This window comes from Podarcis vaucheri (assembly GCF_965113315.1).
Source record: "Podarcis vaucheri genome assembly, chromosome: 11".
Lineage (NCBI taxonomy): Eukaryota > Metazoa > Chordata > Lepidosauria > Squamata > Lacertidae > Podarcis > Podarcis vaucheri.
Genome location: NC_138749.1, coordinates 42,415,205 through 42,439,866, shown reverse-complemented (window position 1 = coordinate 42,439,866; position 24,662 = coordinate 42,415,205). Strand labels below are relative to the sequence as shown.

Sequence of the window (24,662 nt, the reverse complement as noted above, 5' to 3'; positions counted from 1 at the left end):
CTGAAAGGTGATAGCAGGCTTTTCCCCCTCCCCAGGCAGTTTATTAGAACGGTGCCTACATTTTTATTTTTTTGTATTATGACGTATTATGACTCTTGTTCTACAACAGCAAATGATGAAAGTTACTACTTCCTGTATCCACTGATGGCAATGCAAATGTGGAAGAGCTGCCTTGCCAGTTTTTAAGAAACGATGGCAGGTTATTGAGCTATAGGACGGGGATGGCTAAATCCACAATTCAAGGGGTTCATATTCCTACCCTGAAAATTTTTTCCTCCCTCCTCAAAGACCCACCAATTTTAGTGGAAGGTGCAACTTCTTTTTTAAAAAAATAAATAAAAATAAAGTAGAAACAGTACTCCCTGACTAACTGATTATCTTGTTGAGCAGATACGGGGTTATAACCATCTCTGCTCTGCCGATCTGCCCATTTTGGCATATAAACCATATATACATAAATAATAAGAGGGCACCTTTGTGCCTGTTTGTGTTTATATGCTAGCATACAGTATATTATGCACTAATGTACAGTGTATATTAATGGAAATATATAAAACTAAATATTATCAATATCCTTCACTAGGTACCTACTTAAATTTGTACTGTGTAAGGCAGCTGTTATACCCTTATCTAAGTTCACTTCCCAATTTAGAAACCCAGATGCCAATTACTCTCTTTCTAATTCCACCTCCGTTAGTTTTCCCAGAATGACTCAAACTTCAAGATTTTAAGTACTCCCTCTGGTCAGGGACTCACTGGATGGTACAACCCACGCCTGTTTAAATATCTTGCCTAGGAAGGAATATTAGTAATCAGAATACAGTTCTTATAATATTCTGGGTACAAGGGAGTTTTTTAAAAAAACTTTTTTCACAACTTTGTGAAAGGACAGCTGGGATGGCTCCATAATTTCCACCTCCCAAGCCCATCTGGTCAATCTCTCTGCTTAGGAGCCAAGATGAATATTGGTTGAACAGTACAGTTGGTAGGCCATGCTTGTACAAGAACCATGTCCATATCCTTACACTTCAACAACTGAAATTCATCCGGTAACACAAAACACAAGCTCTAGACACAACTTTAAACTGATCTGTTATAATCTTGGCATCTGTTCTGTAGCAGATATAAGCAATTTTATTTATAAGTGCTTAGAAAATGTGAAGGAGCTCTCAGGAACATGCATATCAGGGTTGGAGAATGCCCTCAACCATTTGAGGCACTCTGTGTAACCAGTGAGGAATTTCTTTGCTGCCACCACCACCACACAGAGTAGGGCTTGATAATGAAGTTCTAACTGCGTTTTCTGACAGTCATATTCACAGAAAGGGTTTTGCCGCTTACATGGAAGGTATAGACTGGAAGATTCCGATGTAAGCAACAAGTTCATAGTGACAGCTGCCAGTGAGCACTCTTACAGCCGGCACACAATTTTATAGCTTTATAAATCCCACTGATGTCAGCTGAGCTCACATTGGTTCTCTAAGAAAGAGGCTGCTGTTTAGATTTGCTATTTTCTTTTGCGCTGGCGGAGAGGGTGGCGGCGGTGGCAGGAAGAGCTATGAAGCTCCCCGTAATCTTTTTCATTTGGCAAGTCTGGTTTTGGATACCAGAAAAACCAATCTCCCTCACCTAACCCTCATGTGAAAATGTTTGGTAATTTGGATTGATCCTATACTTGACAGTGGTTACCTTTTACTTCTTAGGAATATTTACTGTTACTTATTTCTAAGTAATTGGAACTAAAGGCTGTACACTTCCTCTCATATGCGTCTTGTTCTGTTCGTATCCAAAGATAAGCGCTGTCTCTCCCTCCCCCCCTCTCTCTCTCACACACACACGTGAAAATGGCCAGTGGGGAGAGAGTTATTCATGATCTCTTTCAATGCTTTGGATAATGTCTGGAGCAATTCTTTGTATCCTCACAAGAAATAAATATTAAATTTACATTTATTATGTGATAGCAATGTCACTGAGAAAAATTCAGATAAGCTAGTAGGGTGTTCAACTATCCTCAAAAAGTATTTTCTTTTTAATCGATAAATCTGTAGCTCACAGATTCTGAAATCTAACTTTACAGATTTGTTTAACAGCCCATAGCACTACAGGATTTTAAATAGACTATCTATATTCAATAACCCTTTTTTTAAAAAAAATGAAGGGGTGGATCATCTGTGCATTGTCATAATGCGAGGAGAAAAGATACCAACGTTTTCCAAGCAAATTCTGCTTCAGAAGTGAAATTCTTTGCTGTCACATGTTATTACCAATGTTGCTTTAGAACAGAGTGTGCTTGCTTACATGAAAAATGCCTTGATTATTTTTCTGAGCTTTCAGGATAACAAGAAAGGCATTCAGTTTGAGAACTGAGCTGTGTTCTTAGAAGGCACAATGGGTATGATCCTGCTTCTGTTGACATCTGTAATATTATTCCTATTGACGAGTGGAGCTATGATCCACAGGTGGCGCCCGCCCTGTGGAATGCCCTCCCATTGGATGTCAAGGTGATGGACAACTACCTGACATTCAGAAGACATCTTAAGGCGGCCCTATTCAGGGAAGCTTTTAATGTATGATATTTTAGTGTTTTTTGGTTTCTGTGGAAGCCGCCCAGAGTGGCTGGGGAGGCCCAGCCAGATGGGCGGGGTACAAATAATAAATTATTATTATTATTATTATTATTATTATTATTATTATTATTATTATTATTTTCTTACAACTTTTTTTGAAGCTGCCTGATTTGCAGCTTTGAGGTCTCTGGCAGGACTTCAAAAGAGCAAACTTCTCTTCAAGTTAAGCAGTGGCTTGTGACATGTATCCATTTGCATTCTTAGTATATTTGATAATTTTCTCTATGTATTCTTGGCAAATTGTTACTTTTTTTGTTCTGCATTTTCTGTTTCCGAATTTGAAGCACTTTTCTTTTGCCAGGTACACAAACCTTGTTGACCTAGTAATTACAGCAGCCATCAACCAGTGCAGAACAATTTATGGTATAAAACAGTATTAACTTACATATTGTGTGCCTGATAACTTTTTTATCTTTTTGCAGTTCTCAAGTATTGTTATGAAGCAGAGAATATTATGATTACTTTACAGTGTAAAATTTAAGGCTTGACACTGTCTATGAGAAGGTTGAAGGAGCAAACAGGATTAATTTGGGGACATCGGAAATGGAAATAAGCTGATCTTGGTGAAAAAACGTTTTGCTTGGAAGCGGTGGGAAAGTTGTGTGATGCTTGTTACTTAGTGAACCATCTTGCAAGTGTCTGTGAGGACTGGCTAGGAGCTTAATATTTTTAGCATGCTGACTTCCACTTGCTTATTGGTCATTTATGATGCAGCATTTTAAAGGAGTGGAGCAGTTTATATTGTCTGCCACTATACCAGAGCGTCTACCTTCCCTGTTTAATCAAATACCAAGTGACAAGTATAACTTCAATGTCTAAGAAGGAGGCTGAGGTTATTTAGAGCTCCTGGCCAAGAAGATTGCATAATGTTCTTGGGAAGGAGAAATCGAGCACCACTTCTACAGATGTAGTCTGACATAATTTCACCAAGGGCAAGTCACAAATCTTTGATGGTAAAAGAGGAACTGTGTGTCTTAAACTATTGGTAGACAAAAATTTGCATGTCAGTTGCACTGAATTGAGTTCTCTAGAAGTAACTGCAAAGAAGTAACTGCAGCATTAACAGTGAAAAACCACAAACAGAAAACTGACTGTTTTAAAATAACGAATAGTCCTTCATCATAATGATTTCTCTGATTCAGTTTTGGAGAGGTGTATGAAATCCTTGGGGAATGACCATAGTTCAGGGTTCCAGGTTCAAGCCCTGGTGTCTTCAAGTAGAATAGGGAAAAGCTCCTGCCTAAAATCTTGGAGAGCTAGTTTCCGAACAGAGTGGAGACTCTGAACTAGATGGACCAATGATGTGTTTCAAGATAAGGCACCTTGCCGAGTTTAATCTAAAAGTTAGGTACATCATAAAGAGTTGACTTTATGAATTTTCTTTTGCTCATAGAAATCCTGAAAACATGTTTGCCCAATTTGCCTCCTGCCAGGCCGGAAACGACTCACCCACACTACATATTCCATCGTGCTGGGTGTTCAGTAAAACGAATGTCATGCAGGGTGGGTTAAGCACCTGTTCTTATTTTGTAAGCACATAAGTGTTCATCCACCCCTCTTAATTTGCTTATTCTCATGCCATACGTCTGGCAGATGAAGCTGTTTACAGAGTGGATTATCCCCCTGGGTTGTTTTACGCACACAAATATGCATTTCCTTAAGGCCTGAACTCTGTAGCCTAATTTATACGGATAGCCTGCCTTTTGCATTGACACTTGAAACACAATGGTGCGAAACACACAATTGATGTGAAGTGGCATTATACTGTTTCAGTATTTCAAAGTATGTGAATTCAGATGATGAAAACAATGAGCACATTTGTTCCTGTTTCTCAGACAGGGACTTGCACCTGACAACTTTTACACCAGATTTTTTTTATATAACTACAATGCCTATTCATTGAAATGAAGAAACTGTTTGACAAGGCCAGACTGGTACTCAGGAGATGCCTGAGACCCAGAAGAAAAAGTGACAAAATATTTTGTGTTGTTGTTTGCAGCTCCCAGCCAAAGCCACTTCAAGGTATCATCAATGTTCTACAGTCCTAGATAATATTTTTCTCTCATATGTCAGGCCTTTCGTGGCTTACACCTAACTACACCATCTAACATAGATACTTAGCTATGGATCACCCAAGACAGATACAGACACATTGACTAGGTCAGGTTAGTCTCTACACAAAAAGTCAAATGAAAAGATAGCAACATTCAAAATGAATAGAATATAATTTCAGTCTCTCACGAGACTCTGTTCCTGACCTCATTCGCCATACTCCCAACAAAGGGAGGCTCCAGTGTGAAATTGCTGAGCTGGGATTTGTCAGGAAATTCTGTTCTATTCAAGCTTAATTGGGTCTCTGCATTTCTTTCTCATTACAGCTGTAAAATTAAAACAGTATAACTAGAAAGATGGTATTATTGCAGATATTACGGTTGTGAATGTTCACCGTTTCTTCATGTATACATGTGGGATCTGCATAGAAATGTCAAACTGCTAACTAGTGCCTTTCATGTCTTCTGGTACCCACTATTTTTATTTTATTGTATGCATTTATTTGAGGGGAACAGACCTACAGGAGGGCTAAACAGGGAGAGGCTGGTTGGCACTATCGTGGGCCCTGCCTGGCCTGCTCTCCCAGACAGAAATGAGTGTTTGTGTTTTGTCTGCATCAGTTGGAGAGTTGGGCTGATTGCAGTGTGTGGTAATGTTTGGTAGCTGGCTGAGTGCTTACAGCTGAGATATGGGTGTGGCCCAGAGCCTGCCTAAGGACAGGCTCAGCGGTAGGCAACCCTTTTGGGACATGATTTTGGTGAGGTGGAAGGGTGCCCTGCCTGTCAGCAAGGATACAGAATTTTAGCCTAGGCACTGTGGACATTAGGCCTTTGATTCTTCCCCAGGGTGAGAGCCTGGGAGGGTGGAGGTTTGGATTGGTGAGCATTTCTTCTGAGTAAGGGACACTGAGAGGAGTGGTGGCATTAAAATCTTCCGCCTGACAGTGTGGGATGTGCCTACTACTGGGCCTTAGTTTATTATCTGTGGCCCAAATTTCTCAGTTGTATTTGGCAATGCCAGATAACAGTGCTCAAATAGGTCTGTGTGGGCAGGTAGCAGGGACTTACAAAGATTTTGTTCTAATATTGACCATTCTAATTACAAATGGGATCTGGGACATAGCTGGCGGGGGAAGGGATCTCTAGCATGGTTGGGGAACCTCAGGACGGTAATTCTGAGTAAATTAAGTATCCATGCAGAGGCTGAAAATAATAATAATAATAATAATAATAATAATAATAATAATAATAATAATAATAAAAATAATAAATTTTATTTATATCCCGCCCTCCCCAGCCGAAGCCGGGCTCAGGGCGGCTAACAACACTAAAATAGTGCAACATTATAAAAACATCATAAGAATTAATTAAAATCAAAATTGATGGCAACCATAAACTAAAGTGTTGTAAAGATTGCCAAAGGAGGGAGTCAGGCTGCGCCCTGACTAAAGGCCTGGTGGAACAGCTCTGTCTTGCAGGCCCTGCGGAAAGATGTCAAGTCCTGCAGGGCCCTTGTCTCTTGTGACATAGTGTTCCACCAGGTTGGAGCCGCAGCCAAAAAAGCCCTGGCTCTAGTTGAGAAGTGGGTAGTGTATACAGTCATGTGTACCTTGTGGCAGGGTGAACTGTGAAGCAGGCTCATTTTGCAGCTTGCATTGCATCCTCTAGTAGCTGGCCAGCAAAGTTGTTTTGGAAGGTCCAAAGCATGAGTAGGCCCAATCGCCGCCTAAATCCAGCCCGCGGATGGTCTGGGAATCAGCATGTTTTTACATGAGTAGAATGTGTGCTTTTATTTAAAATGTATCTCTGGGTTATTTGTGGGGCATAGGAATTCGTTCATTTCTCCCCCCAAAATATAGTCCGGCCCCCCACAAGGTCTGAGGGACAGTGGACCGGCCCCCTGCTGAAAAAGTTTGCTGACCTCTGGTCCAGAGGTTACTGAATCTGACTGTGTGAGAAGGGTCTCCGTTATGACTAGTTGTCTACACACTTTGAGGCTAAAGTTGCTCGACTTCAGAATGATCTGCAGTTGCTGCAATTACAGATGAAGTACCCAATGTCTGAGGGGATGGTTTCAGCTTATACAGTCAGCCGATGTGGGCAAGGTGGCAGTGGCTATATGCCCCAACTGTGTACCCTCTTCACCTCATACCTCTTGGCTTATTAATCTTTGAATTCTCTACCCACTCCAAACACTTCAGCATTACAGATCAGGGATTAGGATTGCTTTTCCAATAGAAAAAAAACACCAGTTTGTAAAGAGTTGATACTTTCCCCCCTGTACTTCTCAGCCATAGAACATTTCATAGTGAAGGAAAACCCACTGTTTGTTATACTGCTTCCTCTGAAATTCTATTGAGGACATTGCTTCTCTTATCTAATGTGTATTAAACAATAATTGGAATGGTATCTTTTCCTCTTCCTCTTATTGCACGTATTTACAGATAGTTGAAGAAACATTAGGATTTCCCTGTTATTGAATGCTTATTTTGCTGTTGCAGTATATCTTTCCCACTCTGCACTTAAAAATAGTAATTCATAAGTGTAAACAGATAAACAGATAAAGGTATCTTCAACCCTGGAGACGGTTATGATTATAAAAGTCAGTTTTTAGTTTATGTAATCAGCCCGTGATAGTTGGATGGAGAGTGAAGGCTCATTTTGTGAACTGCTATCACTGCAATCTAAGAGGGGTTTTTGTTGTTGTTGTTAAAGTCTTTGTTCATGGCAGAAGAAGAAAATCCATAGCAATAAATCACTGAATACCAGGTGCTTTGTTGGTAGGGGAAATGATTTTCTCCACTTGATCAAAGAGATCAGCTTTATATTGCAGGAAAGGCCTTTCTTGAGTACAAACAAGGGCGTAAGTTGCATTAGAGCTACTACTGGACCCGGTTCAAGGTATTAGTACTACGTTCACACACCATTTAGGGTTTGTCCTTAAGCTTGCATCTGCCAAGTTCAACCATCTCAGACCCTTTGGTTGGCAGGGGAGGCTTTATTGATAGTGTCACTGCTGGGTGTTGTCCAGTAAGTGTTGACCCATGACTAGGCCGCCTTGGTAGTGTTTCCAAGGTGAGGTGCACTGAGAAGCTAGAGGGTGGTATCAGTGTGCAAGTGTAAAGTGGGATTGAGTTGAGTGGTGGGGAGTGGAATGTTGTATCCTGGAAGACAGCATGGTGGGTTGGCTGGAGCACTGAACAAAACCATTCCACATGGCAACATTTTTTTCAGGTATCACTTAACAGAAATAACAAAGGAACGTTCCCCTGCCCCCCAGGACATGGATTTTGTAAAAAGTGTTATTGGATTACTAACATTACTAACTGGGTTACCCCCAGATGTTTAGTGTACCTCTAAATTAATTTAATGAATAAAACTGCAGGTTTTGATTGTTTAAAAAGTGATCAGTTGACAAAAAAGCACACTATCAATTAAAGGGAAGTTTAGTACTGTGATGTACTAGTGTTCATTTCCTTAAACAATTTTCTAAACTGGTTATCTGATTGCCATAACTTTATCAGTTATTAGGTTTTAGAAGAGCACATTTATTGTGAAGGGATTTAGAGTACGCTTATCTTTCCTTTTATAAAGCTGGGAATGAAAAATTATCTTTATCTATAAAGGTTGTTCCAAAGGGTGGGGGTGTATTAAAAGAAGGTAAAATTGACAGTTGTTCTGTTCTTACAGCAAGCTAAATATAGCTAATTTTTGGCTTTCATTCAAGTTACTTAAGGTTGAGTAACTTGTTTGATTAATATTTCAAGATGGTCCTATAATGGCTGGGTCAGTGTGCATTTAGTGGGTGATTTTTATTATGAGTATTAAGGGACAAATGTCTCCATGCACTAGAAGTCACAAAATGCACAATCAACTGTAGAGGTCTTCTGCAAAATTCATATTTGAACATTCTTGCATCGTACGCAGTTGCAATTAATTTCACTGAAGATCCCAATAGAAGGGAGAAATTGCTCTCACTGCGTGTAGGAACTTGGCATGCAGAATTCCCTGTAGATGTCTGGGATTCAGTAATTTTGCTTCCCCTTCTATTGCCACGGTGAAACAGGAGTCAAGCTTTGGAGAACAAGATAAATCTAATGCCTCCTTTGAGCCTGGAGCTGAAGAGGAGAAGGAACGAAACTTTCTGCCCCCACAGTCCAACAGGTTGGCTGAAATGTGGGATTTGTTTGTTTGTTTGTTTGTTTTTTTGTAGAGCCATGACAAACCTCTGACCTCCAACTGGAAGCTAGAAAAGGAAGGTGGAGATTTGTGCACCTGTCAGATACACAATGTCAATTGAGTGTAAAAGCAAGCTGATGGGCTTGCTTTGCTTTTGCATCCAGTGGACATTGGGTCGAAGGAAGAAGCAGAATTATGTAGCTTTGCCTGTGCTCACAACAGACACTCAGGGTGCATGTTACTCACAAAGGCATCTCTGAGCTAGATTGGGAAGGTGAAACTGTTTAGGTTCACTCCATACCCAGTGGTTACTCCAGATTGTAAGTGCCTACTGTGTGCAAAGTCAGAGCAGGCTCTGGCCTTCTCTAGCTACTGTTGGGGGGCAAGGACTTGTTTTCTGCCCTCTTTCCTCCAAGATTTAGTCTTCATTCTGGAGAAAAGAGCAGGAATTTTTCTCCTTAACTTGTGCTTCATTTCAGACACTAACTACAAGTTCAGGGACAAGACCATGTTTCTTGGTGATGATAATTTTTTGCTTGGCTCTGCAACTGTTTTTGCATAGTGATGTGGTAAGGATAAATATTGTGTGTGTGTGTGTGTGTTGTCTGATTAGATGTACTAGTTATGAATTTTTGTATGCAAGAGATAAGTCATCTGAGAGATGTTTTCTCTTTGATTAACTACCCATGTCTTCCACTGGACAGACCAATGAAAGACTCTAGTTTTCCATTTTACTGTATTTAAGGATTAATGGGACATGGTGTCATGCTTTGTCAATGGACAATTTTTCATATTAACATTTTCAAAGAAGAGAAAGTGTCCTGTGCTGTGGCTCTTTACCATTTTAAACAGGAATGTCCTTCAAAGTCTTTTCCAGTGATGCTTATAAATCAAAGTGAGAGAAATGGTACATACTGAATTTAAAATTAATGCATTTTTAATATGCAAGTAGGCTTAACTTTTCTCTGCCTTAAGCCCATCAAGATCAAACTCAAGCAGGCGTTCACATCCACAATTGAAACTCACCAACCTTTTTCTTTAAGTTAACATTGGTCCAAACTCTCCCCACTGCTTTTGTCAATAGATCTTTTAAAGGCAGGCATTAAAGTGGAGTTTGCATTAGTCTTTTTCTCCCAACAGCTTCAGGCCCAAGGGCTTCTTTTAATAGGCATTAGTAAGGGACCAGAATTGAGTAGACGTTTGTGAAGGAGACTTGAAGTTTGGAACAGAATTGTCCTTTATAGTTTTTCCATGGGGGGAAAATCTTCTTATGAGAATAAAGGCTTTAGACTAATCTCCTTCCATCTGGAAAATGGAGAAGCCAGAGGTTGTTGGCACCAGGTCACATCCCTTATGTAAACTGTCAAATTCTTTTCATATTAATGGTGTATTAGCTTAAACCCAATGAAGGTGGTTTTCATTTATCAGTCTTATTTTGTGTTTCTTGCAAAATTGGATGATATTGACTGATGATATGTGTTTCGCGGTCCAGTTTGCAAAACAATTTCTCTTGTTTTATAAATTTGTTGACTAGATGTCACATTATCTTGGAGGTTTCCCCCCCTTCCCCCCCCCAACTGACTATTATAGCTAATTAACTTGAAAGGAAGCTTTAGACTGCTATTCCATGCAATGAAATGGACTGTGACATATGTAATCTTGGCACTGCAAAGTCCTGGAAGTATGCCAGCATTAAAATATGGGAGATGTGAGGAAATTAGGCGACATAGAACCTTAAGCAATCCAATTGATTTAGTAGCATTCCACTCCACACACCCCTTGCTAATTTTGTCTTGCTAGAAGTTTGGTTGGGGAAGTAGGGAGCCGACGTTTTCTTGTAACTGACCATATAAAGAGACAGTAATTGTTGATGCCTTGAGTTAGACCTTTTGATAGATAATGTAAGGTTCAGATAGTACAAGGTATACTAAAGTTTACTTGGTCTTGTTCAAATGCGTGTTCTGCAACAACATTTAATGGTGATAGTGGTCAAATGTGCATGGAATACTTTGTAAGCACAGGGCACAGTTGAACCTCTTTGGCTTCCTTTTTGCTCACTTCCATTATTCATTCTTTAGTGAGAATAAACAATTGAGACTGCTGGCATTTTCAGCTTACATACTGCTCAGTAATCACTAGAAGCCGGTATAGCATAAGCCTGTCTTTTTGCAGTCTTCTCCCCTTGCTCAGGAAACTGTAGCAAGAATCCTAAGGCCAGAAGTTTGTTAGTTTTTGCCCACTCACTTTGTCTCTGCTCGTTCCTAGGTTAGATGGAAACCAGTATAGTTTTAGGGAGGTTTGTACAGCTTAAGCTTCACTGGTTTGTTTTGCCTCACTGTGACTAACAGGTGGAGAGTTTGCTCAGGAAACTATGGGATGGTTTATCAGTCAATGAGAAGGAAGAATGAATGGTCCCGAAAGATGATCAAAGCTCCTGCCATCAGGTTAAGCGACACATATTTTTACACTTGGTTTTTGTCATCTTAGGGACATTGCTGACTGGAACATATTAGCGGCAGTTTTCCTTAAGTAAGCGTTTCCAATTGATGATGGTGGGAATGTGCTTTCAAACAATCTCGCTGCTTGTGTTACACCATATTTTCTGTTAGAGCGCTGAGTTACTACGGCAGTGGTGATGAAAAGGGGGAAATGTAGTTGTGGGGCAGAAAGATGTTGTTATGCAGTATCAATGCAAGTTGTGAAACAGCAGGTTGCTCTCAAATTCTTTGGTAGCTGATGGCTAAGCTACGTAAATATGGATGTGAACTGGACTTAAAGTTGCCCTTGTCTTAATACCCCCTCCCAAGCAATGATAGACACTGTACCATTTGAACTTTTATTCTCCGATCCTAAACAAGTGTTCTTAGAAGGCAGTCCCTCTGATTTCAGTAGGTTTTAGTTTTGTGTATGTGTCCTTAGGATTTCACTTCTAGCATTTCATATAATTATAGAATTGGCAAGGATCCCGAGGGTAATCTAGTCCAGAGTTCTGGAGGTGGAAAGTGTAAAGGAAGTACAGAGTTCTGTACATTGGAAAGCTCTGAGATCTCTGTGATGAGTGCTTTTTAAAAAATAAAAATAAAATAGGAAATCCAGCTTCCTGCCTACTCAACGTCAGTGCCAGAATACATTTTGCTGATTTTTATTAGACATTTTGTACTTAAAAAAAAAAGCATCTATATTAGCAATAAGCAATACTGGAGTCAGGTGCTGTGTATATTACAGAGAAACCGTGTTTCAAACTTGCTTACATCCCTTTATATTTTTTTAAACTTAGCTTTCAGGCTAAGAATACAAAATCCTATGTGAGAAGCAGCTCTATCACTGTGAATCTGGTTACATTTCTCCACAGCCCTTGTGACTTAAATACAAACGAAAATAGTTGGGTCAAAACTTGAGTCCCCTTTGTGCTTTGTTGAAAATCTCTAAATCTGTACTCTTGGACGAATGTTTTTGTCATTGTGGGTTTCTATTACCCCATGGGTTAGATACTGCACTTGTGTCGGAAATTCAGTTTACTCTTGTGCATGTGGTGAGTGCAGATATTTTGTTTCATATGCATGTTGTAGAAAGCCCCATTTTTTTGTTGGCAAGAGTGGTTTCCATAGCATTCAGCAAAATACAGTAGATCCGTCTGTTTCTGTCACATATGATGCTGTGAATGCTGAGTGCACAGGATTGATGGGATACCTGGGAGTTTGGGCTTGGGTGAAGCAGCTTTGGATGGAGATTTGATGCAAACAATGATTTGTGACCTGGTAGCTTTGATTTGGCTCGGGCTGTATCAGATGCTTGTGGAGCCAGAAACAAAGTGAGGAAGTTCAGAGTGGAAGCCAGCAGGGGGTGCCATTGCTAGTTAAAGCCAGGTACTGTATGAATATAATACCATGAAAGAACAAGAAACCTCTTACAGTCAATTTGTACTCGTCTACCCTTTTTTTGTTAGATCAAACAGCTGCCGGTGAAACATTTTCAGTTACGCTTTCCATCTCCAAAAGAAGCAGGTATTATTGTTTAATAATCTGTGGCTGTGCAGCAATCGGTGGAGAATGCAGCCCAAATGTGGCAACGCCAGTCAGTCATCTCTCTTTAAAATCCCTTTCAGTGCAGTTCTCTTTGTGACAGCCTCTCCCACAGAGGTTTCCCTTCTAGATGTTCCAGAGATGGGCAGTAAAGGGGAAAAAAATATTCTTCAGGGATCCAGAACAAGTTACCAGATGGGAGTATATCCGTTACATTATGTAGCTGCAAAAGAATGTCAGATCTTTCATCTCTTGGGAATAAGGTAAACCTCTTACACTGTACGGGAGGAATGCTCTGAGTCCTCTCTCTATGCTTGAGCTCCACACTATCTCCCTGTGGATGTGAGGTTACAAAAGGTGTTAGCAATTTGATCAGGAAAGTTCCACTGAATGATTATTCAAGCTTATTTTTGTAGCCTGGGGGAAACTGTCTGGTTTATACGCTATTTGTTTAGGTAGCAGATAACTTTACCATTTTAATTTTTTTTTAACCATCAAAATGAACAAAGCCTTCTTTCATTCCATTTCTCGGAGACTATGTACTCTTCTTCTTCTTCTTCTTCTTCTTCTTCTTCTTCTTCTTCTTCTTCTTCTTCTTCTTCTTCCCTTTTGGTAAATGATGTGGGTGTGGGAGGAAATGTTTTACTCTACCAAGACAGCAAGTTATCAGCACAGTGAAAAGTTCACTGGTTATGTGATCAGAGCTTGAAATCACAGTGAGGATTATCAGCAAGAGCCTTGGCTTGAAAGCTTGACCCAGTGAGTTCCAGTGCTCTTTGCCCCTTTGCTGGATTAAGAGCAAAGTGAAGGTTGCAGAATTTCACACTCTTGCAGATGTAAACAGAAGCAACTCTGCAGGCTGTAGGTTTTTTTTAAATGGAACTTCATGCAGAACTCAACTTGCCATTACATGGCAGCAGCGTTTGGTAAGAGCTGCTGCTGCTTTCTTAATTTCTCCTCCTTGGGTGATTACAGAGGTCCAAGAAGGAAATTTGTGGAGAGCTGCATACAGAAAGAGAAGAGAATTTATTGAATTATTCCTCACACACATCTGTGGAACACTTACACAGACTCTTAATTGTAGGCATATGGTTTGTCAATAGCTTGCTGTTGAAAAAAAAATAGTTTGCCACTGTTTATTATGTTTGGATTAATATGTTTATTACACATACTTTTGTGAATTCTGCTACTTTTGCAATAGACACAAAACAGAGCCTAACCTCAAAGAGTTCCTCATTTTCCTACTCCTGTTGAATTAAATTATTGCATTTGTACTATTTTAATACTGCTTTTAATGTACTGATAAAATGCATAAATTTGGAAAGCCTCATTATTTTAATATTGCCTTGAGTCACGGAAAAAGGAAGCTGTCTTAATACCAGGTCAGGCCAGTGGCTCAACTTTCTCAGTATTGTTGATGCTGATTGGCAAGAGACTTTTCTAGTCATACCTGGAGAAACCAGGGTTAAACCTGGGATCTTTTTGCATGCCACTATTTTCATTTCCCTATTTGAGCACAGACAAGGGATGACTTTTAATGGATCAGAAACAAGTAAATGTTTCCTTGTAATACAGCCAACAAAAGAAACCACAAGCCCTGATTTCTATGCAACCCTAAACCTTGGGGCTTGGTTTTGTTTCTTCTGCATGCTAGTGGGGAAGAGCAAAGTGTGCAAGTTGGCCCATTCAGATTATACTACTAACTTGCTTACTGTGACAGCCATAGTGAATTGCCAGCCTTTTAAGGAAGTGAAAAGCATACAGCATCTCTGTAAACTGAGAGGTCAGCTTATTGCAAGAAGTACGTTTTGCAGCCCTGCTTTGTGTCCATCTTAAACACCACAGTTTATCAGTCTTATGACATACAGTGGTACCTCGGCAAAAGTGGTGCTTCAGGTTAGCAAAAGTGGTGCTTCAGGTTAAGAACAGTTTCAGGTTAAGAATGGACCTCCAGAACGAATTAAGTTCTTAACCCGATGTACCACTGTATTCAGTCCAACGTTCAGGTCAATATATTTCATTTGAAATAAAATTTAATTGTAAAAGCCATTGATCATGCCAAAAATATAAAAACTTTAACAGTTGAGAACAATTAGTAAAAAAATGAATAAAAATGACTAAATCTGTAGATTTAATAAAACAACCCATTTCCGTACCATTCATCTGTCTTAAAAAAATAATAATACTAATGCAGTTTTGCTACTGCAGCAGCAGCAAAAGTAGATAACTTTGGTATTACAGACCATCAGCAAGTAAATACTCTTTCTGTTGGTAGAATTCTAGAATCTATTGTTTTACAGTTTGGGCTAAGTGCTTTATTCTAATGCTTTTGTATATAACAGCTCTAGGGAATCTGTGGCTGTCCAGGTGTTAAAATAAAATCCCCAGTATTCCTGAGCACTGGTTTTGCTGCCTGGAGCTGATGAAGTCTAGCAGGATATTGAGAGCCACAGATCACCTATCCCTTGTACATAGGATACCTGTTTAAAGAGCACTTTCTTCAGGGCCCAGCTTGTGCAGATTCAAAACCTACAGGATGTGTAACATTTTTGCTAGGGCAGTAACTGAAATAAAAAATGTTGGAGAGAAGATTAGGGATAATCTTGGACTTTCTGTGATCTTGGTTTATTGGGGGCAAACAAGTTCATTACAGAATTGCTCACAACTGTTTATTCATAGCCACAGATTATATATACTGATGCATAATAATTCAGTTAATATTTTTTAATGCATATATAACAATAATTAAAGCAAGGAAGGAGGTAAGAACTATAATAAGTAATATTTTTAAAAACTCTTTTCCCCTTTAATATTGCTTTGTCAATAGTCTGCTTGGCTTATTGTAAGTAATGCAAGTCATTATACAGTGGTATCTCTGGTTACGTATTTAATTCATTCCAGAGGTCTGTTCTTAACCTGAAGCACCACTTTAGCTTATGGGGCCTCCTGCTGCTGCTGTGCCGCCGGAGCACGATTTCTGTTCTCATCCTGAAGCAAAATTCCTAATCCAAGGTACTATTTCTGGGTTAGCGGAGTCTGTAACCTGAAATGTATGTAACCTGAAGCGTATGTAACCCGAGGTACCACTGTATATTCTTCGGTGATATATTTAGGGGAAATTTTAAAAAAATAACAAACCAGCTCACATCAAAGTGACTTACTCTGTATATTGCAACAGTGGGGAAGCAGATTGCCTGACCTCCGTTAGGGTGCCATGGCATTGCCTCACACAGTTCAATCGATGAAAGTTGGTAGATCACAGTGAATCCAAATAACGTGGGCTATTGTTGCATCTGGGATATTCCCATGACATGTTCCACAACAGCACCCTAGGCCTATGAAAGACTTTCAGAAGACAATTGGTAAGGGGTATGTATGCTTATTTGCCTAGGTAAAGGTAAAGGTACCCCTGCCCGTACGGGCCAGTCTTAGAATCATAGAATCATAGAATCATAGAGTTGGAAGAGACCACAAGGGCCATCGAGTCCAACCCCCTGCCAAGCAGGAAACACCATATAGAATCATAGAATCATAGAATCTTGACAGACTCTAGGGTTGTGCGCTCATCTTACTCTAGAGGCCGGGAGCCGGCGCCATCCGCAGACACTTCCGGGTCACATGGCCAGTGTGACATCGCTGCTCTGGCGAGCCTGCACCAGCACAGCACACGGAACACCATTTACCTTCCTGCTATAAAGCGGTACCTATTTATATACTTGCACTTTTAAGGGTGCTTTCGAACTGCTAGGTGGGCAGGAGCTGGGACCGAAGGACAGGAGCTCACCCCGCCGCGGGGATTTGAACCGCCGACCATACAATCGGCAAGTCCTAGGCACTGTGGTTTTACCCACAGCGCCACCCACGTCCCTTATTTGCCTAGGCCTGGCCTATTTCATAAGTAAGCCTTGCCCATTTTGTGTGCTGTGAACATGACATGCTGAGCTCTTCAGTGGAGTAAAAGTTTCTCTGTACATCCCCATTTAAGGTTTGATGGTTCTGCTGTATGTTTTTAAAATAGTTCCCTGTGATAATGCAGCTAGTTATCTATGTGTTTTAGTAATAATGAATGATTAAAAAATAAAGTAGGTGCCTCTTTTTAGTAATAGTGTTAAAAAAAATAGGTCCCTCTTTTTTATTTCCTGTGTTTCCTGATTTTTCCCATAAGCTAGAAATCGCTCTGAAAACCCCCTGTTCTCCTTTAGATCTAAATGTCTCTAGCATAAATTGCTTGTAGATGGAGTTGAAACCAGTCTATTTCCATTGTCTGAATAGAAATAGGCACATGAATGCCACAAATTAATCAAATCCACAGCAAGAATAGAAAGCTCGCACCCACTTACACGTCTCTGAAAGCAGCTTTGAATTTGAAGGAAAGAACCTATCAAACGTACTTGAAAAATGGTGAGTTTATGAAGGCAAGTGAATTGAACGGCTTGACTGGACCGGTATGCCACCATGTGTCTGGGAATGGAAGGATAGCTGTGTGGGTAGAAGACAAACAGTCTGTGAGATTTTCTCCTGAATGATCTCATTTAATTGATTGATTTCTACTAAGGTCATAAATGAGCTCCTTGCTGAGTCAGGGTTGGAGGTCAAAGTGTCGTGCCAGCTGCCTAGCCAGCCAGAAAACAATAGCAGCTTCCTTCTGTATATAAAAAAGAAGCATTCCAGTGCAATGTTTTATTAGACTTCAGCGTAACCTTTCTTTTTACATGCCTCGGGATTCTCTTCAATAGAAATTATACAGTGTCACTTATAATTAACCTCTCCCTATCCATTTGCACATGAGAGTTTCTAAAAATTGTCTGTGAATATTTCACAGCAATCACTTCCAGCATTTCTTTCCCTCTTTATCTTTTGCTAGTGCATCACTCCTCATTTATTCTTGGAGCTCTGAAAGAAACAAGATGTGTAATAGCCAAAGCAAGACATAGCATTCCTCTTGGCTGCATTGTTTTGCTTGAAGTGTTGATGGTGGTTAACATACGCGAACTATTTCAAACTTTCAGCCCAGCTCATGGCTTTAGTAGATTTGAGCATGCAGTTTGCATATGAAGCAAAAGCAGGATATATAATCAAATAAGACAGGACATATGTGAAATTTCTGTCTCTCAGTGGCCCAAAGGACTATTTTTAAATGGATGGACAAAACTGTTTACTTGGAGGCTATAGTAAATGAAACTCGAGATCAGATTTTCGGGGAGAGGAAATGGATACAATCCCATTCTTTACAGTGAAGAAAAGCCTTGTGTGGTGCCCTGGTCATCTGAGGTGAGGTTGAGGGCTACAAGAGCAGCCTTGGTGGTGGGACCACAGTTCTAGAACGCTCTTTCCAATGTGGTTTGTCTGACGCCTACTTTATTGTGCTTTCAGTGCCAATGAAAACATTTTTATTTTCCAGAGCTTTTTAGATGCAACGTTAATGTTGCTTTTCTTATTTTGTGGCATTTTTTGGTATTATGTATTATGTTGTTTTTGTAAACTGTCCTAGAAGTATAATATAAAAGTATTTAGAATAAGTTAATGGATAGCATCCTGCTTACTGACCTGTTACAATTATATCCTATGCAGACTTTGCAACTATGTCTTGGGGTTGCTGATACACTGCTATTGGCCTCAAAATCTGCTGGAACAGCTTTGCCTTCTAACCTCAAGCCCCAAGTCATGTCAAAGGTCATATTGCACCAAACCCAAGAGGGTAAACCACAAAGCAAGGAGTGTACAGTTTCTCAAAGACGTGACCTTCTTCTGTTTGGGCTCCTGGAGACTCTGATATAATGATGGAGCTTAACAGCTTGTAAAAGCACAAACAGCTTGGGGTTAGCTATGTTAAACAAATGGCTGGTTCACATTACTTTGTCCTGATCATATTTATAACTTGATATCCAAGAGAGAACTGGGGTGGAGAGTGTTGGGAAAGGGTTCATGAACATATAAGAGCTTCTGCAGGAACAGTTAGAAGATCATTACTCTTGAAATGTTTAGAATAAAGTCTAGTTATTGTGACTGAACAGATTCATAGGGGCATAGAAAACCAATGTGTCAGAATAAAAAAGCAACTCCAAATGGACCTACTGATCCCCTGAAAATTGTTAACTTTCTTAATTTAACCCTTAATAGAAGCTTAAAGGTAAAGGTAAAGGTACCCCTGCCCGAACGGGCCAGTCTTGACAGACTCTGGGGTTTGTGCGCCCATCTCACATTTATTGGCCGGGGGCCAGCGCTGTCCGGAGACACTTCCGGGTCACGTGGCCAGCGTGACAACGCTGCTCTGGCGAGCCAGAGCCGCACACGGAACGCCGTTTACCTTCCCGCTGGTAAGCGGTACCTATTTATCTACTTGCCCCCGGGGGTGCTTTCGAACTGCTAGGTTGGCAGGCGCTGGGACCGAGCAGCGGGAGCGCACCCCGCCGCGGGGATTCGAACTGCCGACCTTTCGATCGGCAAGCCCTAGGCGCTGAGGCTTTAGCCCACAGCGCCACCCGCGTCCCAATAGAAGCTTACATGGTGTTAAAAGCACATACCTCAACTTACTAGCTTTTTGTATGCAGAAAGCTCTTTGGATTTTTTAAAAAATCCCCTGACTTATGAGGAAGCCTTGTCCTAGATCTTTTCATTTTGTATCCACAGCTTCCACATATGGGGAGGGTTAATTTTTTTGCTTGTCACCTGCTACCAGAACCCTAATAACTATCTTCTGATGTATCTATAGATTAGTCAGTGTTCCTAAATAGGAACACTAAATAGGACCAGATCTCACTCATTCATTAATGTTCACTCAACTTCATTTGCTACAACTTCCAATGAATAGGTGTGGTCTTGGTTTGAACCCATGGAGGAAATCATTAATTTTAAATGAGCAGAAATATTGTGTTAAAAGCTTTCAGTTTCTAATATATGTGATAATGTTTGAATAAGTTTCTTTATAAAGTAGCTTCTGACCTAGAATTTATAGATAGGTTTCTGTATCAGCATTTATACTGTTGTGTTGTTTTTTTAAGAAAAACTTTGGTGTGTTTCCATGGTGTTAGTTATTTTCTAATTCTTTCAAGAAGTTGCTTTTTCTGTTTTTAGTTGAATTATTTGGAAAGTGGGAGGTTGTGTGGGAGAGCTTGGTGGTGACTAAGGGTCAGGTATGGTGATGCATGTTTTTCGTTGTGTGTGTTAAATTATTTCTGAGTATACTTCTGTTGCAAAAAGGCAATGTGTTGAGAGACTTCTGGAACATGTATCCAAAGGAAATACAGTCAGTCTTCATTTTGAAAAATAACAATGATAGAGAATGTTTGAGATTGTGAGAGAGATTGCCAACGTTTATGATGATATTTTGTTTTTACAGACATTTGGCATACTGTATCTCTTGTTTTTTATGTGGGAACAAAACATGAAACCTTGACCCCTCTCTGTCCTGCCTTAGTTCCACCTATAAAATGCTTATATGGCAAAGTACTTTTGAAATCTTATTTCTCAGTACAAAATTATAGTTGGAAATAGAGCAGGCACATATTGATGCCTTAGATCAACATGATATCTTCCAGTGGTCAACTTCTAATACTTTCATTGTCTGAATTTACCAAGATTTATTAGGTAATAAGTTTGTAATAAAAATACAGTCACGGTACTTGTACCTATTAATTGCTTTTGCATAGTATTAGAACAGGGGTCAGCAAACTTTTTCAGCAGGGGGCCGGTTCACTATCCCTCAGACCTTGGGGGGGCAGACTATATTTTGGGGGAAAAAATGAACAAATTCCTATGCCCCACAAATAACCCAAAGATGCATTTTAAATAAAAGCACACATTCTACTCATGTAAAAACACACTGATTCCAGGACCGTCTGCGGGCTGGATTTAGAAGGCGATTGGGCCGGATCTGACCCCTGGGCCTTAGTTTGCCTACCCATGTATTAGAATAACATATTAACACACACACACACACACACACACACACACACACACACTGCACTTACAACAGGATAGTGTAACTGTTTAGACATACTTGTATCACATAAAAAAGATCTTTGTGCTCCACATTAATCTTTTGTATTAGAGCTACTGCTTTATTCAAAAGTGCATACTGAAATTAAGTCTTCTTGATTAACTGGGCAATCCTATACACCAACTCATGTACACATGTCTACTTAGAAGTAAGTCTCACTGAATGGTATGAGGCTTGCACCACAAGGACCTGAATTCTAGTCTGTCTGAAACACATTTTCCTGAATGCAAAGATTTGGTAACTGAGTTGCACTGAGCCATGCCCATTATTTTCTTTGTGCTGCAAAGCTGAAGAGTGCCCAACAGCTGCTTGTGGCTGTCAATGCAGTAAAGAAACTGTTTAGCAGTTAAACAGCAGGTTAGCACTTTAGCAGGAGAAGTGGTGGCTGGCTACTCATCCAACACTTGGCGTATCTGACAGATCCAAGTGTGTCTTAAGCCTAACTAATAGATGATGCTTGACATAGCAGCTTTATAAATAATTACTGGACTGTGGAAGACACACCCTTTATCCGAATACATTGTAAGAGGTACTAATTTATTATGAATATATTGTCTGGATAGATTAGTAGTGCGTAAATTTGTAAAACTGTAATACTTTAAAAATATTTCTTTCTTTTTTTAAAAATAAGACTTTAAAAACAGCTCTGCATTTTTCTCAGCTGGTGATCAGTTAAAATAGCCATTACACTTGGCTGGAAATCTGGAGAACAGATTAAGCTGTTACTACAATATATAGGTTTTCCTTTTGTAACAAGTCGCTAAACACAAGTTATGTCCAGTTTCCATAAAAAAATTCAGTGCTTCGTCCAAAAAAGGATAAAAAGTATATAAAATGCAAAAAAACTCTTTTTTGAAACAACTTGATCAAAAACATCACATTAAGATTGCAAGATTAATTTTATTTGCAGAAAAACACATTATTGCTGCTTACCATCTTCACCTATAGTGAAAGCAGCTGAAAACTAATGGCAGATGATTCTCTGCTTCAGTGGCTGTACAGTTTTTTTCATATGACATCCAACTGGATGATGAGAAAGGGAATAGCTGTCCTAAGGCTTTATCAAGGAAATGTAATGGTGCTGCCTGTTTGACAAGCAAATCAGTCTTGAAATTTCCAGTCAGCTATGAACCAGTGTCGACTAATAAGTCAATGGTATGCTAAGCTTTATAATTAATATGTTTTATTTTAACCAACTTGAGGCAATGTAGGAGACCTCTGTTTATATTGTCATTTCTGCTGCTTAGATTTGTAATGCTTTTAAAAACGTTGTCCTTACTTCTGAATCATTTAGTTCCTTACCAACAACAAATCTGCAGTATAACCATTGCTGCCTTTTTCAAATATGCCTGTGCTGTAAGATTAGGGATTGCAAACTCACATGTTTTCACAATCTTTCCTAAGACAAGGTTTGGCTTAGCATGTTGTTGTGAACCATCTCTTTGTGTGAAAAGCCTTTTCAGCTATTGCTGTGAGGTAGAGGAATATATTTTTTTCATGAGAGTGCCATGTGGTAAGCTGCTTACATGCATGACATTTTTTTATTCTACAGTTCTCGGCCTGCTTCTACTGTACATGAAGTGGAGCTGAACTTCAAATACTGTTTTGGCTATATTTGGATTGTGGATGTTTACCATAAAATCACTGTGTGCCTGTTTTGCATGTGAATCCTAAATGTGTAGGCAAGCAGAGTTGTTACGTTATTGGGTTAGTTTGTCCATGATATGCCAAGAAACCAGAATCATTTGTTTATGCTAGAACTTGTACATTAGGAGTAAAGAAAGAGAAGTATGTGTATTCCCCCCTTTTCTTCTCTTCTCTTTGGCTGCCAGCCCCTAGTGTAGAATCAGGCACTAGATAGGAAAGGAGTAGAAGTGGGTGCTAATAGCAGTTTTAAGTGCTCTCCATAGCATGAAAAGTGTTATCAAATCTATAGTTGCAGCAGGCAGCATAGCCAAATGAAAAGATTTTGCATAATTGCTTTGAAAGGCTGTATGGTTGACTGGATGAGATTTGCTTTAGTCATATTAGAAAGCTGAATTCTATTTTCAATTCTGCCTGAAACGATATGGAGTTATTTTTTCATTATGTGTGTGTGTGTGTGTGTGTGTGTTCTTGCAGAAACAATGTAAAAGTCCTTGTCTGATAAGCAGTGCTTTGTGCAAGAAATGGAACTAGGGTTATTGACTCTTAACCTGCTGACCTAATGGAAGTCAAAATTCAAACCCTCCTTCTCCTTCTATTCTAATTCTTTCCTTTCTTTTTAATTTCAGTTTGATAGTCCCTGCTTAAATAACTGTGCAAGATAAAAAGTGATTGGGCTGCTTGGTGAAGGGAAAGTGGTTCCGATTTAAATAAGCTGGACTTAGGTTTATTTGTGTATTACAATTCTATACAGCCCTTCTTCTGAAGATCACAGGGAGGTTTAGAAAAAGCGGGAGTAAGGTCTGATTGAGAAAAAGTGTTGGGGGAACAGGTGTGTCCATCCCATATTTGAGTGCTGCAATAGCTCAGCTTGGTAGAGCGTGATATTCTTAGTGTCAGAGTCATCGCTTTGAACCCCATGCTGGAAAAAAATAATACTTCATTGCAGTGGGTTGGACTAGATCAGTGTTTCCCAACCTTTTTCTGACTGTGGCTCCCTTTTGACCTTGTTTCCTTCCTGTGGGCCCCCCTATGGGCGTAGCCAAGGGGAAGCAGGGGGGCAGTTGCCCCCTCCCCAAATAAGTAAAAATCAATACAAATTTGAGGTTCTTCCCTCCCTAACAAAAGCTTGCCCCCCTAACAGAAATCCTGGCTATGCCCATGCTTCCTCTCCTACCGGTAGAAAGATAGCTATTAAAATGGTTTGTTTGTAAACAGAACATGTTTTATTTATAATTTTATGATTCGTACAAAATACAATTACATAAAATGATAGGAACATAATTAAATATTGTTGAAGCAGAACAACGTAGAATCACAGAGCTGGAAGGAACCCCAAGGGTCATCCTTGTGGTGTAACTTCCTGCAATGTAGGAAACTCAGCTAAAGCATCCATGACAGATGGCCATCCAACCTCTGCGTAGAAACCTCTAAGGAAGGAGAGTCCAGAACCTCCTGAGGGAGATCCGTCTTCCATGTATTATAAAAAGGAAACAATACTTATTTGACCCCAGTTAATTGGACACAGAGGGAGAAACCTACATATACAGTCCAAAAGAAGAAGAAGAAGAGTTTGGATTTGATATCCCGCTTTATCACTACCCGAAGGAGTCTCAAAGCAGCTAACATTCTCCTTTCCCTTCCTCCCCAACAACAAACACTCTGTGAGGTGAGTGGGGCTGAGAGACTTCAGAGAAGTGTGACAAGCCCCAGGTCACCCAGCAGCTGCATGTGGAGGAGCGGAGACACGAACCCGGTTCACCAGATTACGAGTCTCCCGCTCTTAACCACTACACCACACGGGCACACAGGGAGTTCTGTATATATGGGAGAATTTTAAAAGCAAGTGGTCCTCACTGACCTTGTGCAAAAAGATCTTGCCATCTGGAGGAACCCTGACTGTCTAGATAAAACACTATGGCCCCCCACACCCATACCTGGGAATAAGGTCCACTGAACTCAGTGCGGCTTTCTTCTAAGTAGACACTTAGTTATTTACTAGATGCAAGTTAGCACCAGACAGCCCTGTTCGGCTAGGTGCTGGGGTGGATTGCACCCTGCACTTTGCAGAGTCAGGCCCAGGCTGCCACCGGGCCCAGAACTGGTGGCAGCAACAAGCAGCTCCGGCTCACCCAGCCCT

The 24,662-nt window shown here is 40.1% G+C and overlaps 1 protein-coding gene across 4 annotated transcripts in view; it reads left to right on the top strand.

Annotated features, from left to right (window-relative positions):
* The window catches only part of EFNA5 (ephrin A5), a 225,442-nt gene that overhangs the window by 63,366 nt on the left and 137,414 nt on the right, over positions 1–24,662 (top strand). For 2 of the 4 annotated variants that reach the window (XM_082191502.1, XM_082191501.1), the window contains exon 1: positions 12,892–13,142. The exons of the other annotated variants lie outside the window; for them this stretch is intronic. In XM_082191502.1, coding sequence (XP_082047628.1) covers positions 12,907–13,142 — 236 coding nt within the window. In that variant the 5' untranslated portion in view covers positions 12,892–12,906. Of the gene's footprint in view, positions 1–12,891; positions 13,143–24,662 lie in introns of those variants that run through there. 4 annotated transcript variants of the gene reach the window in all.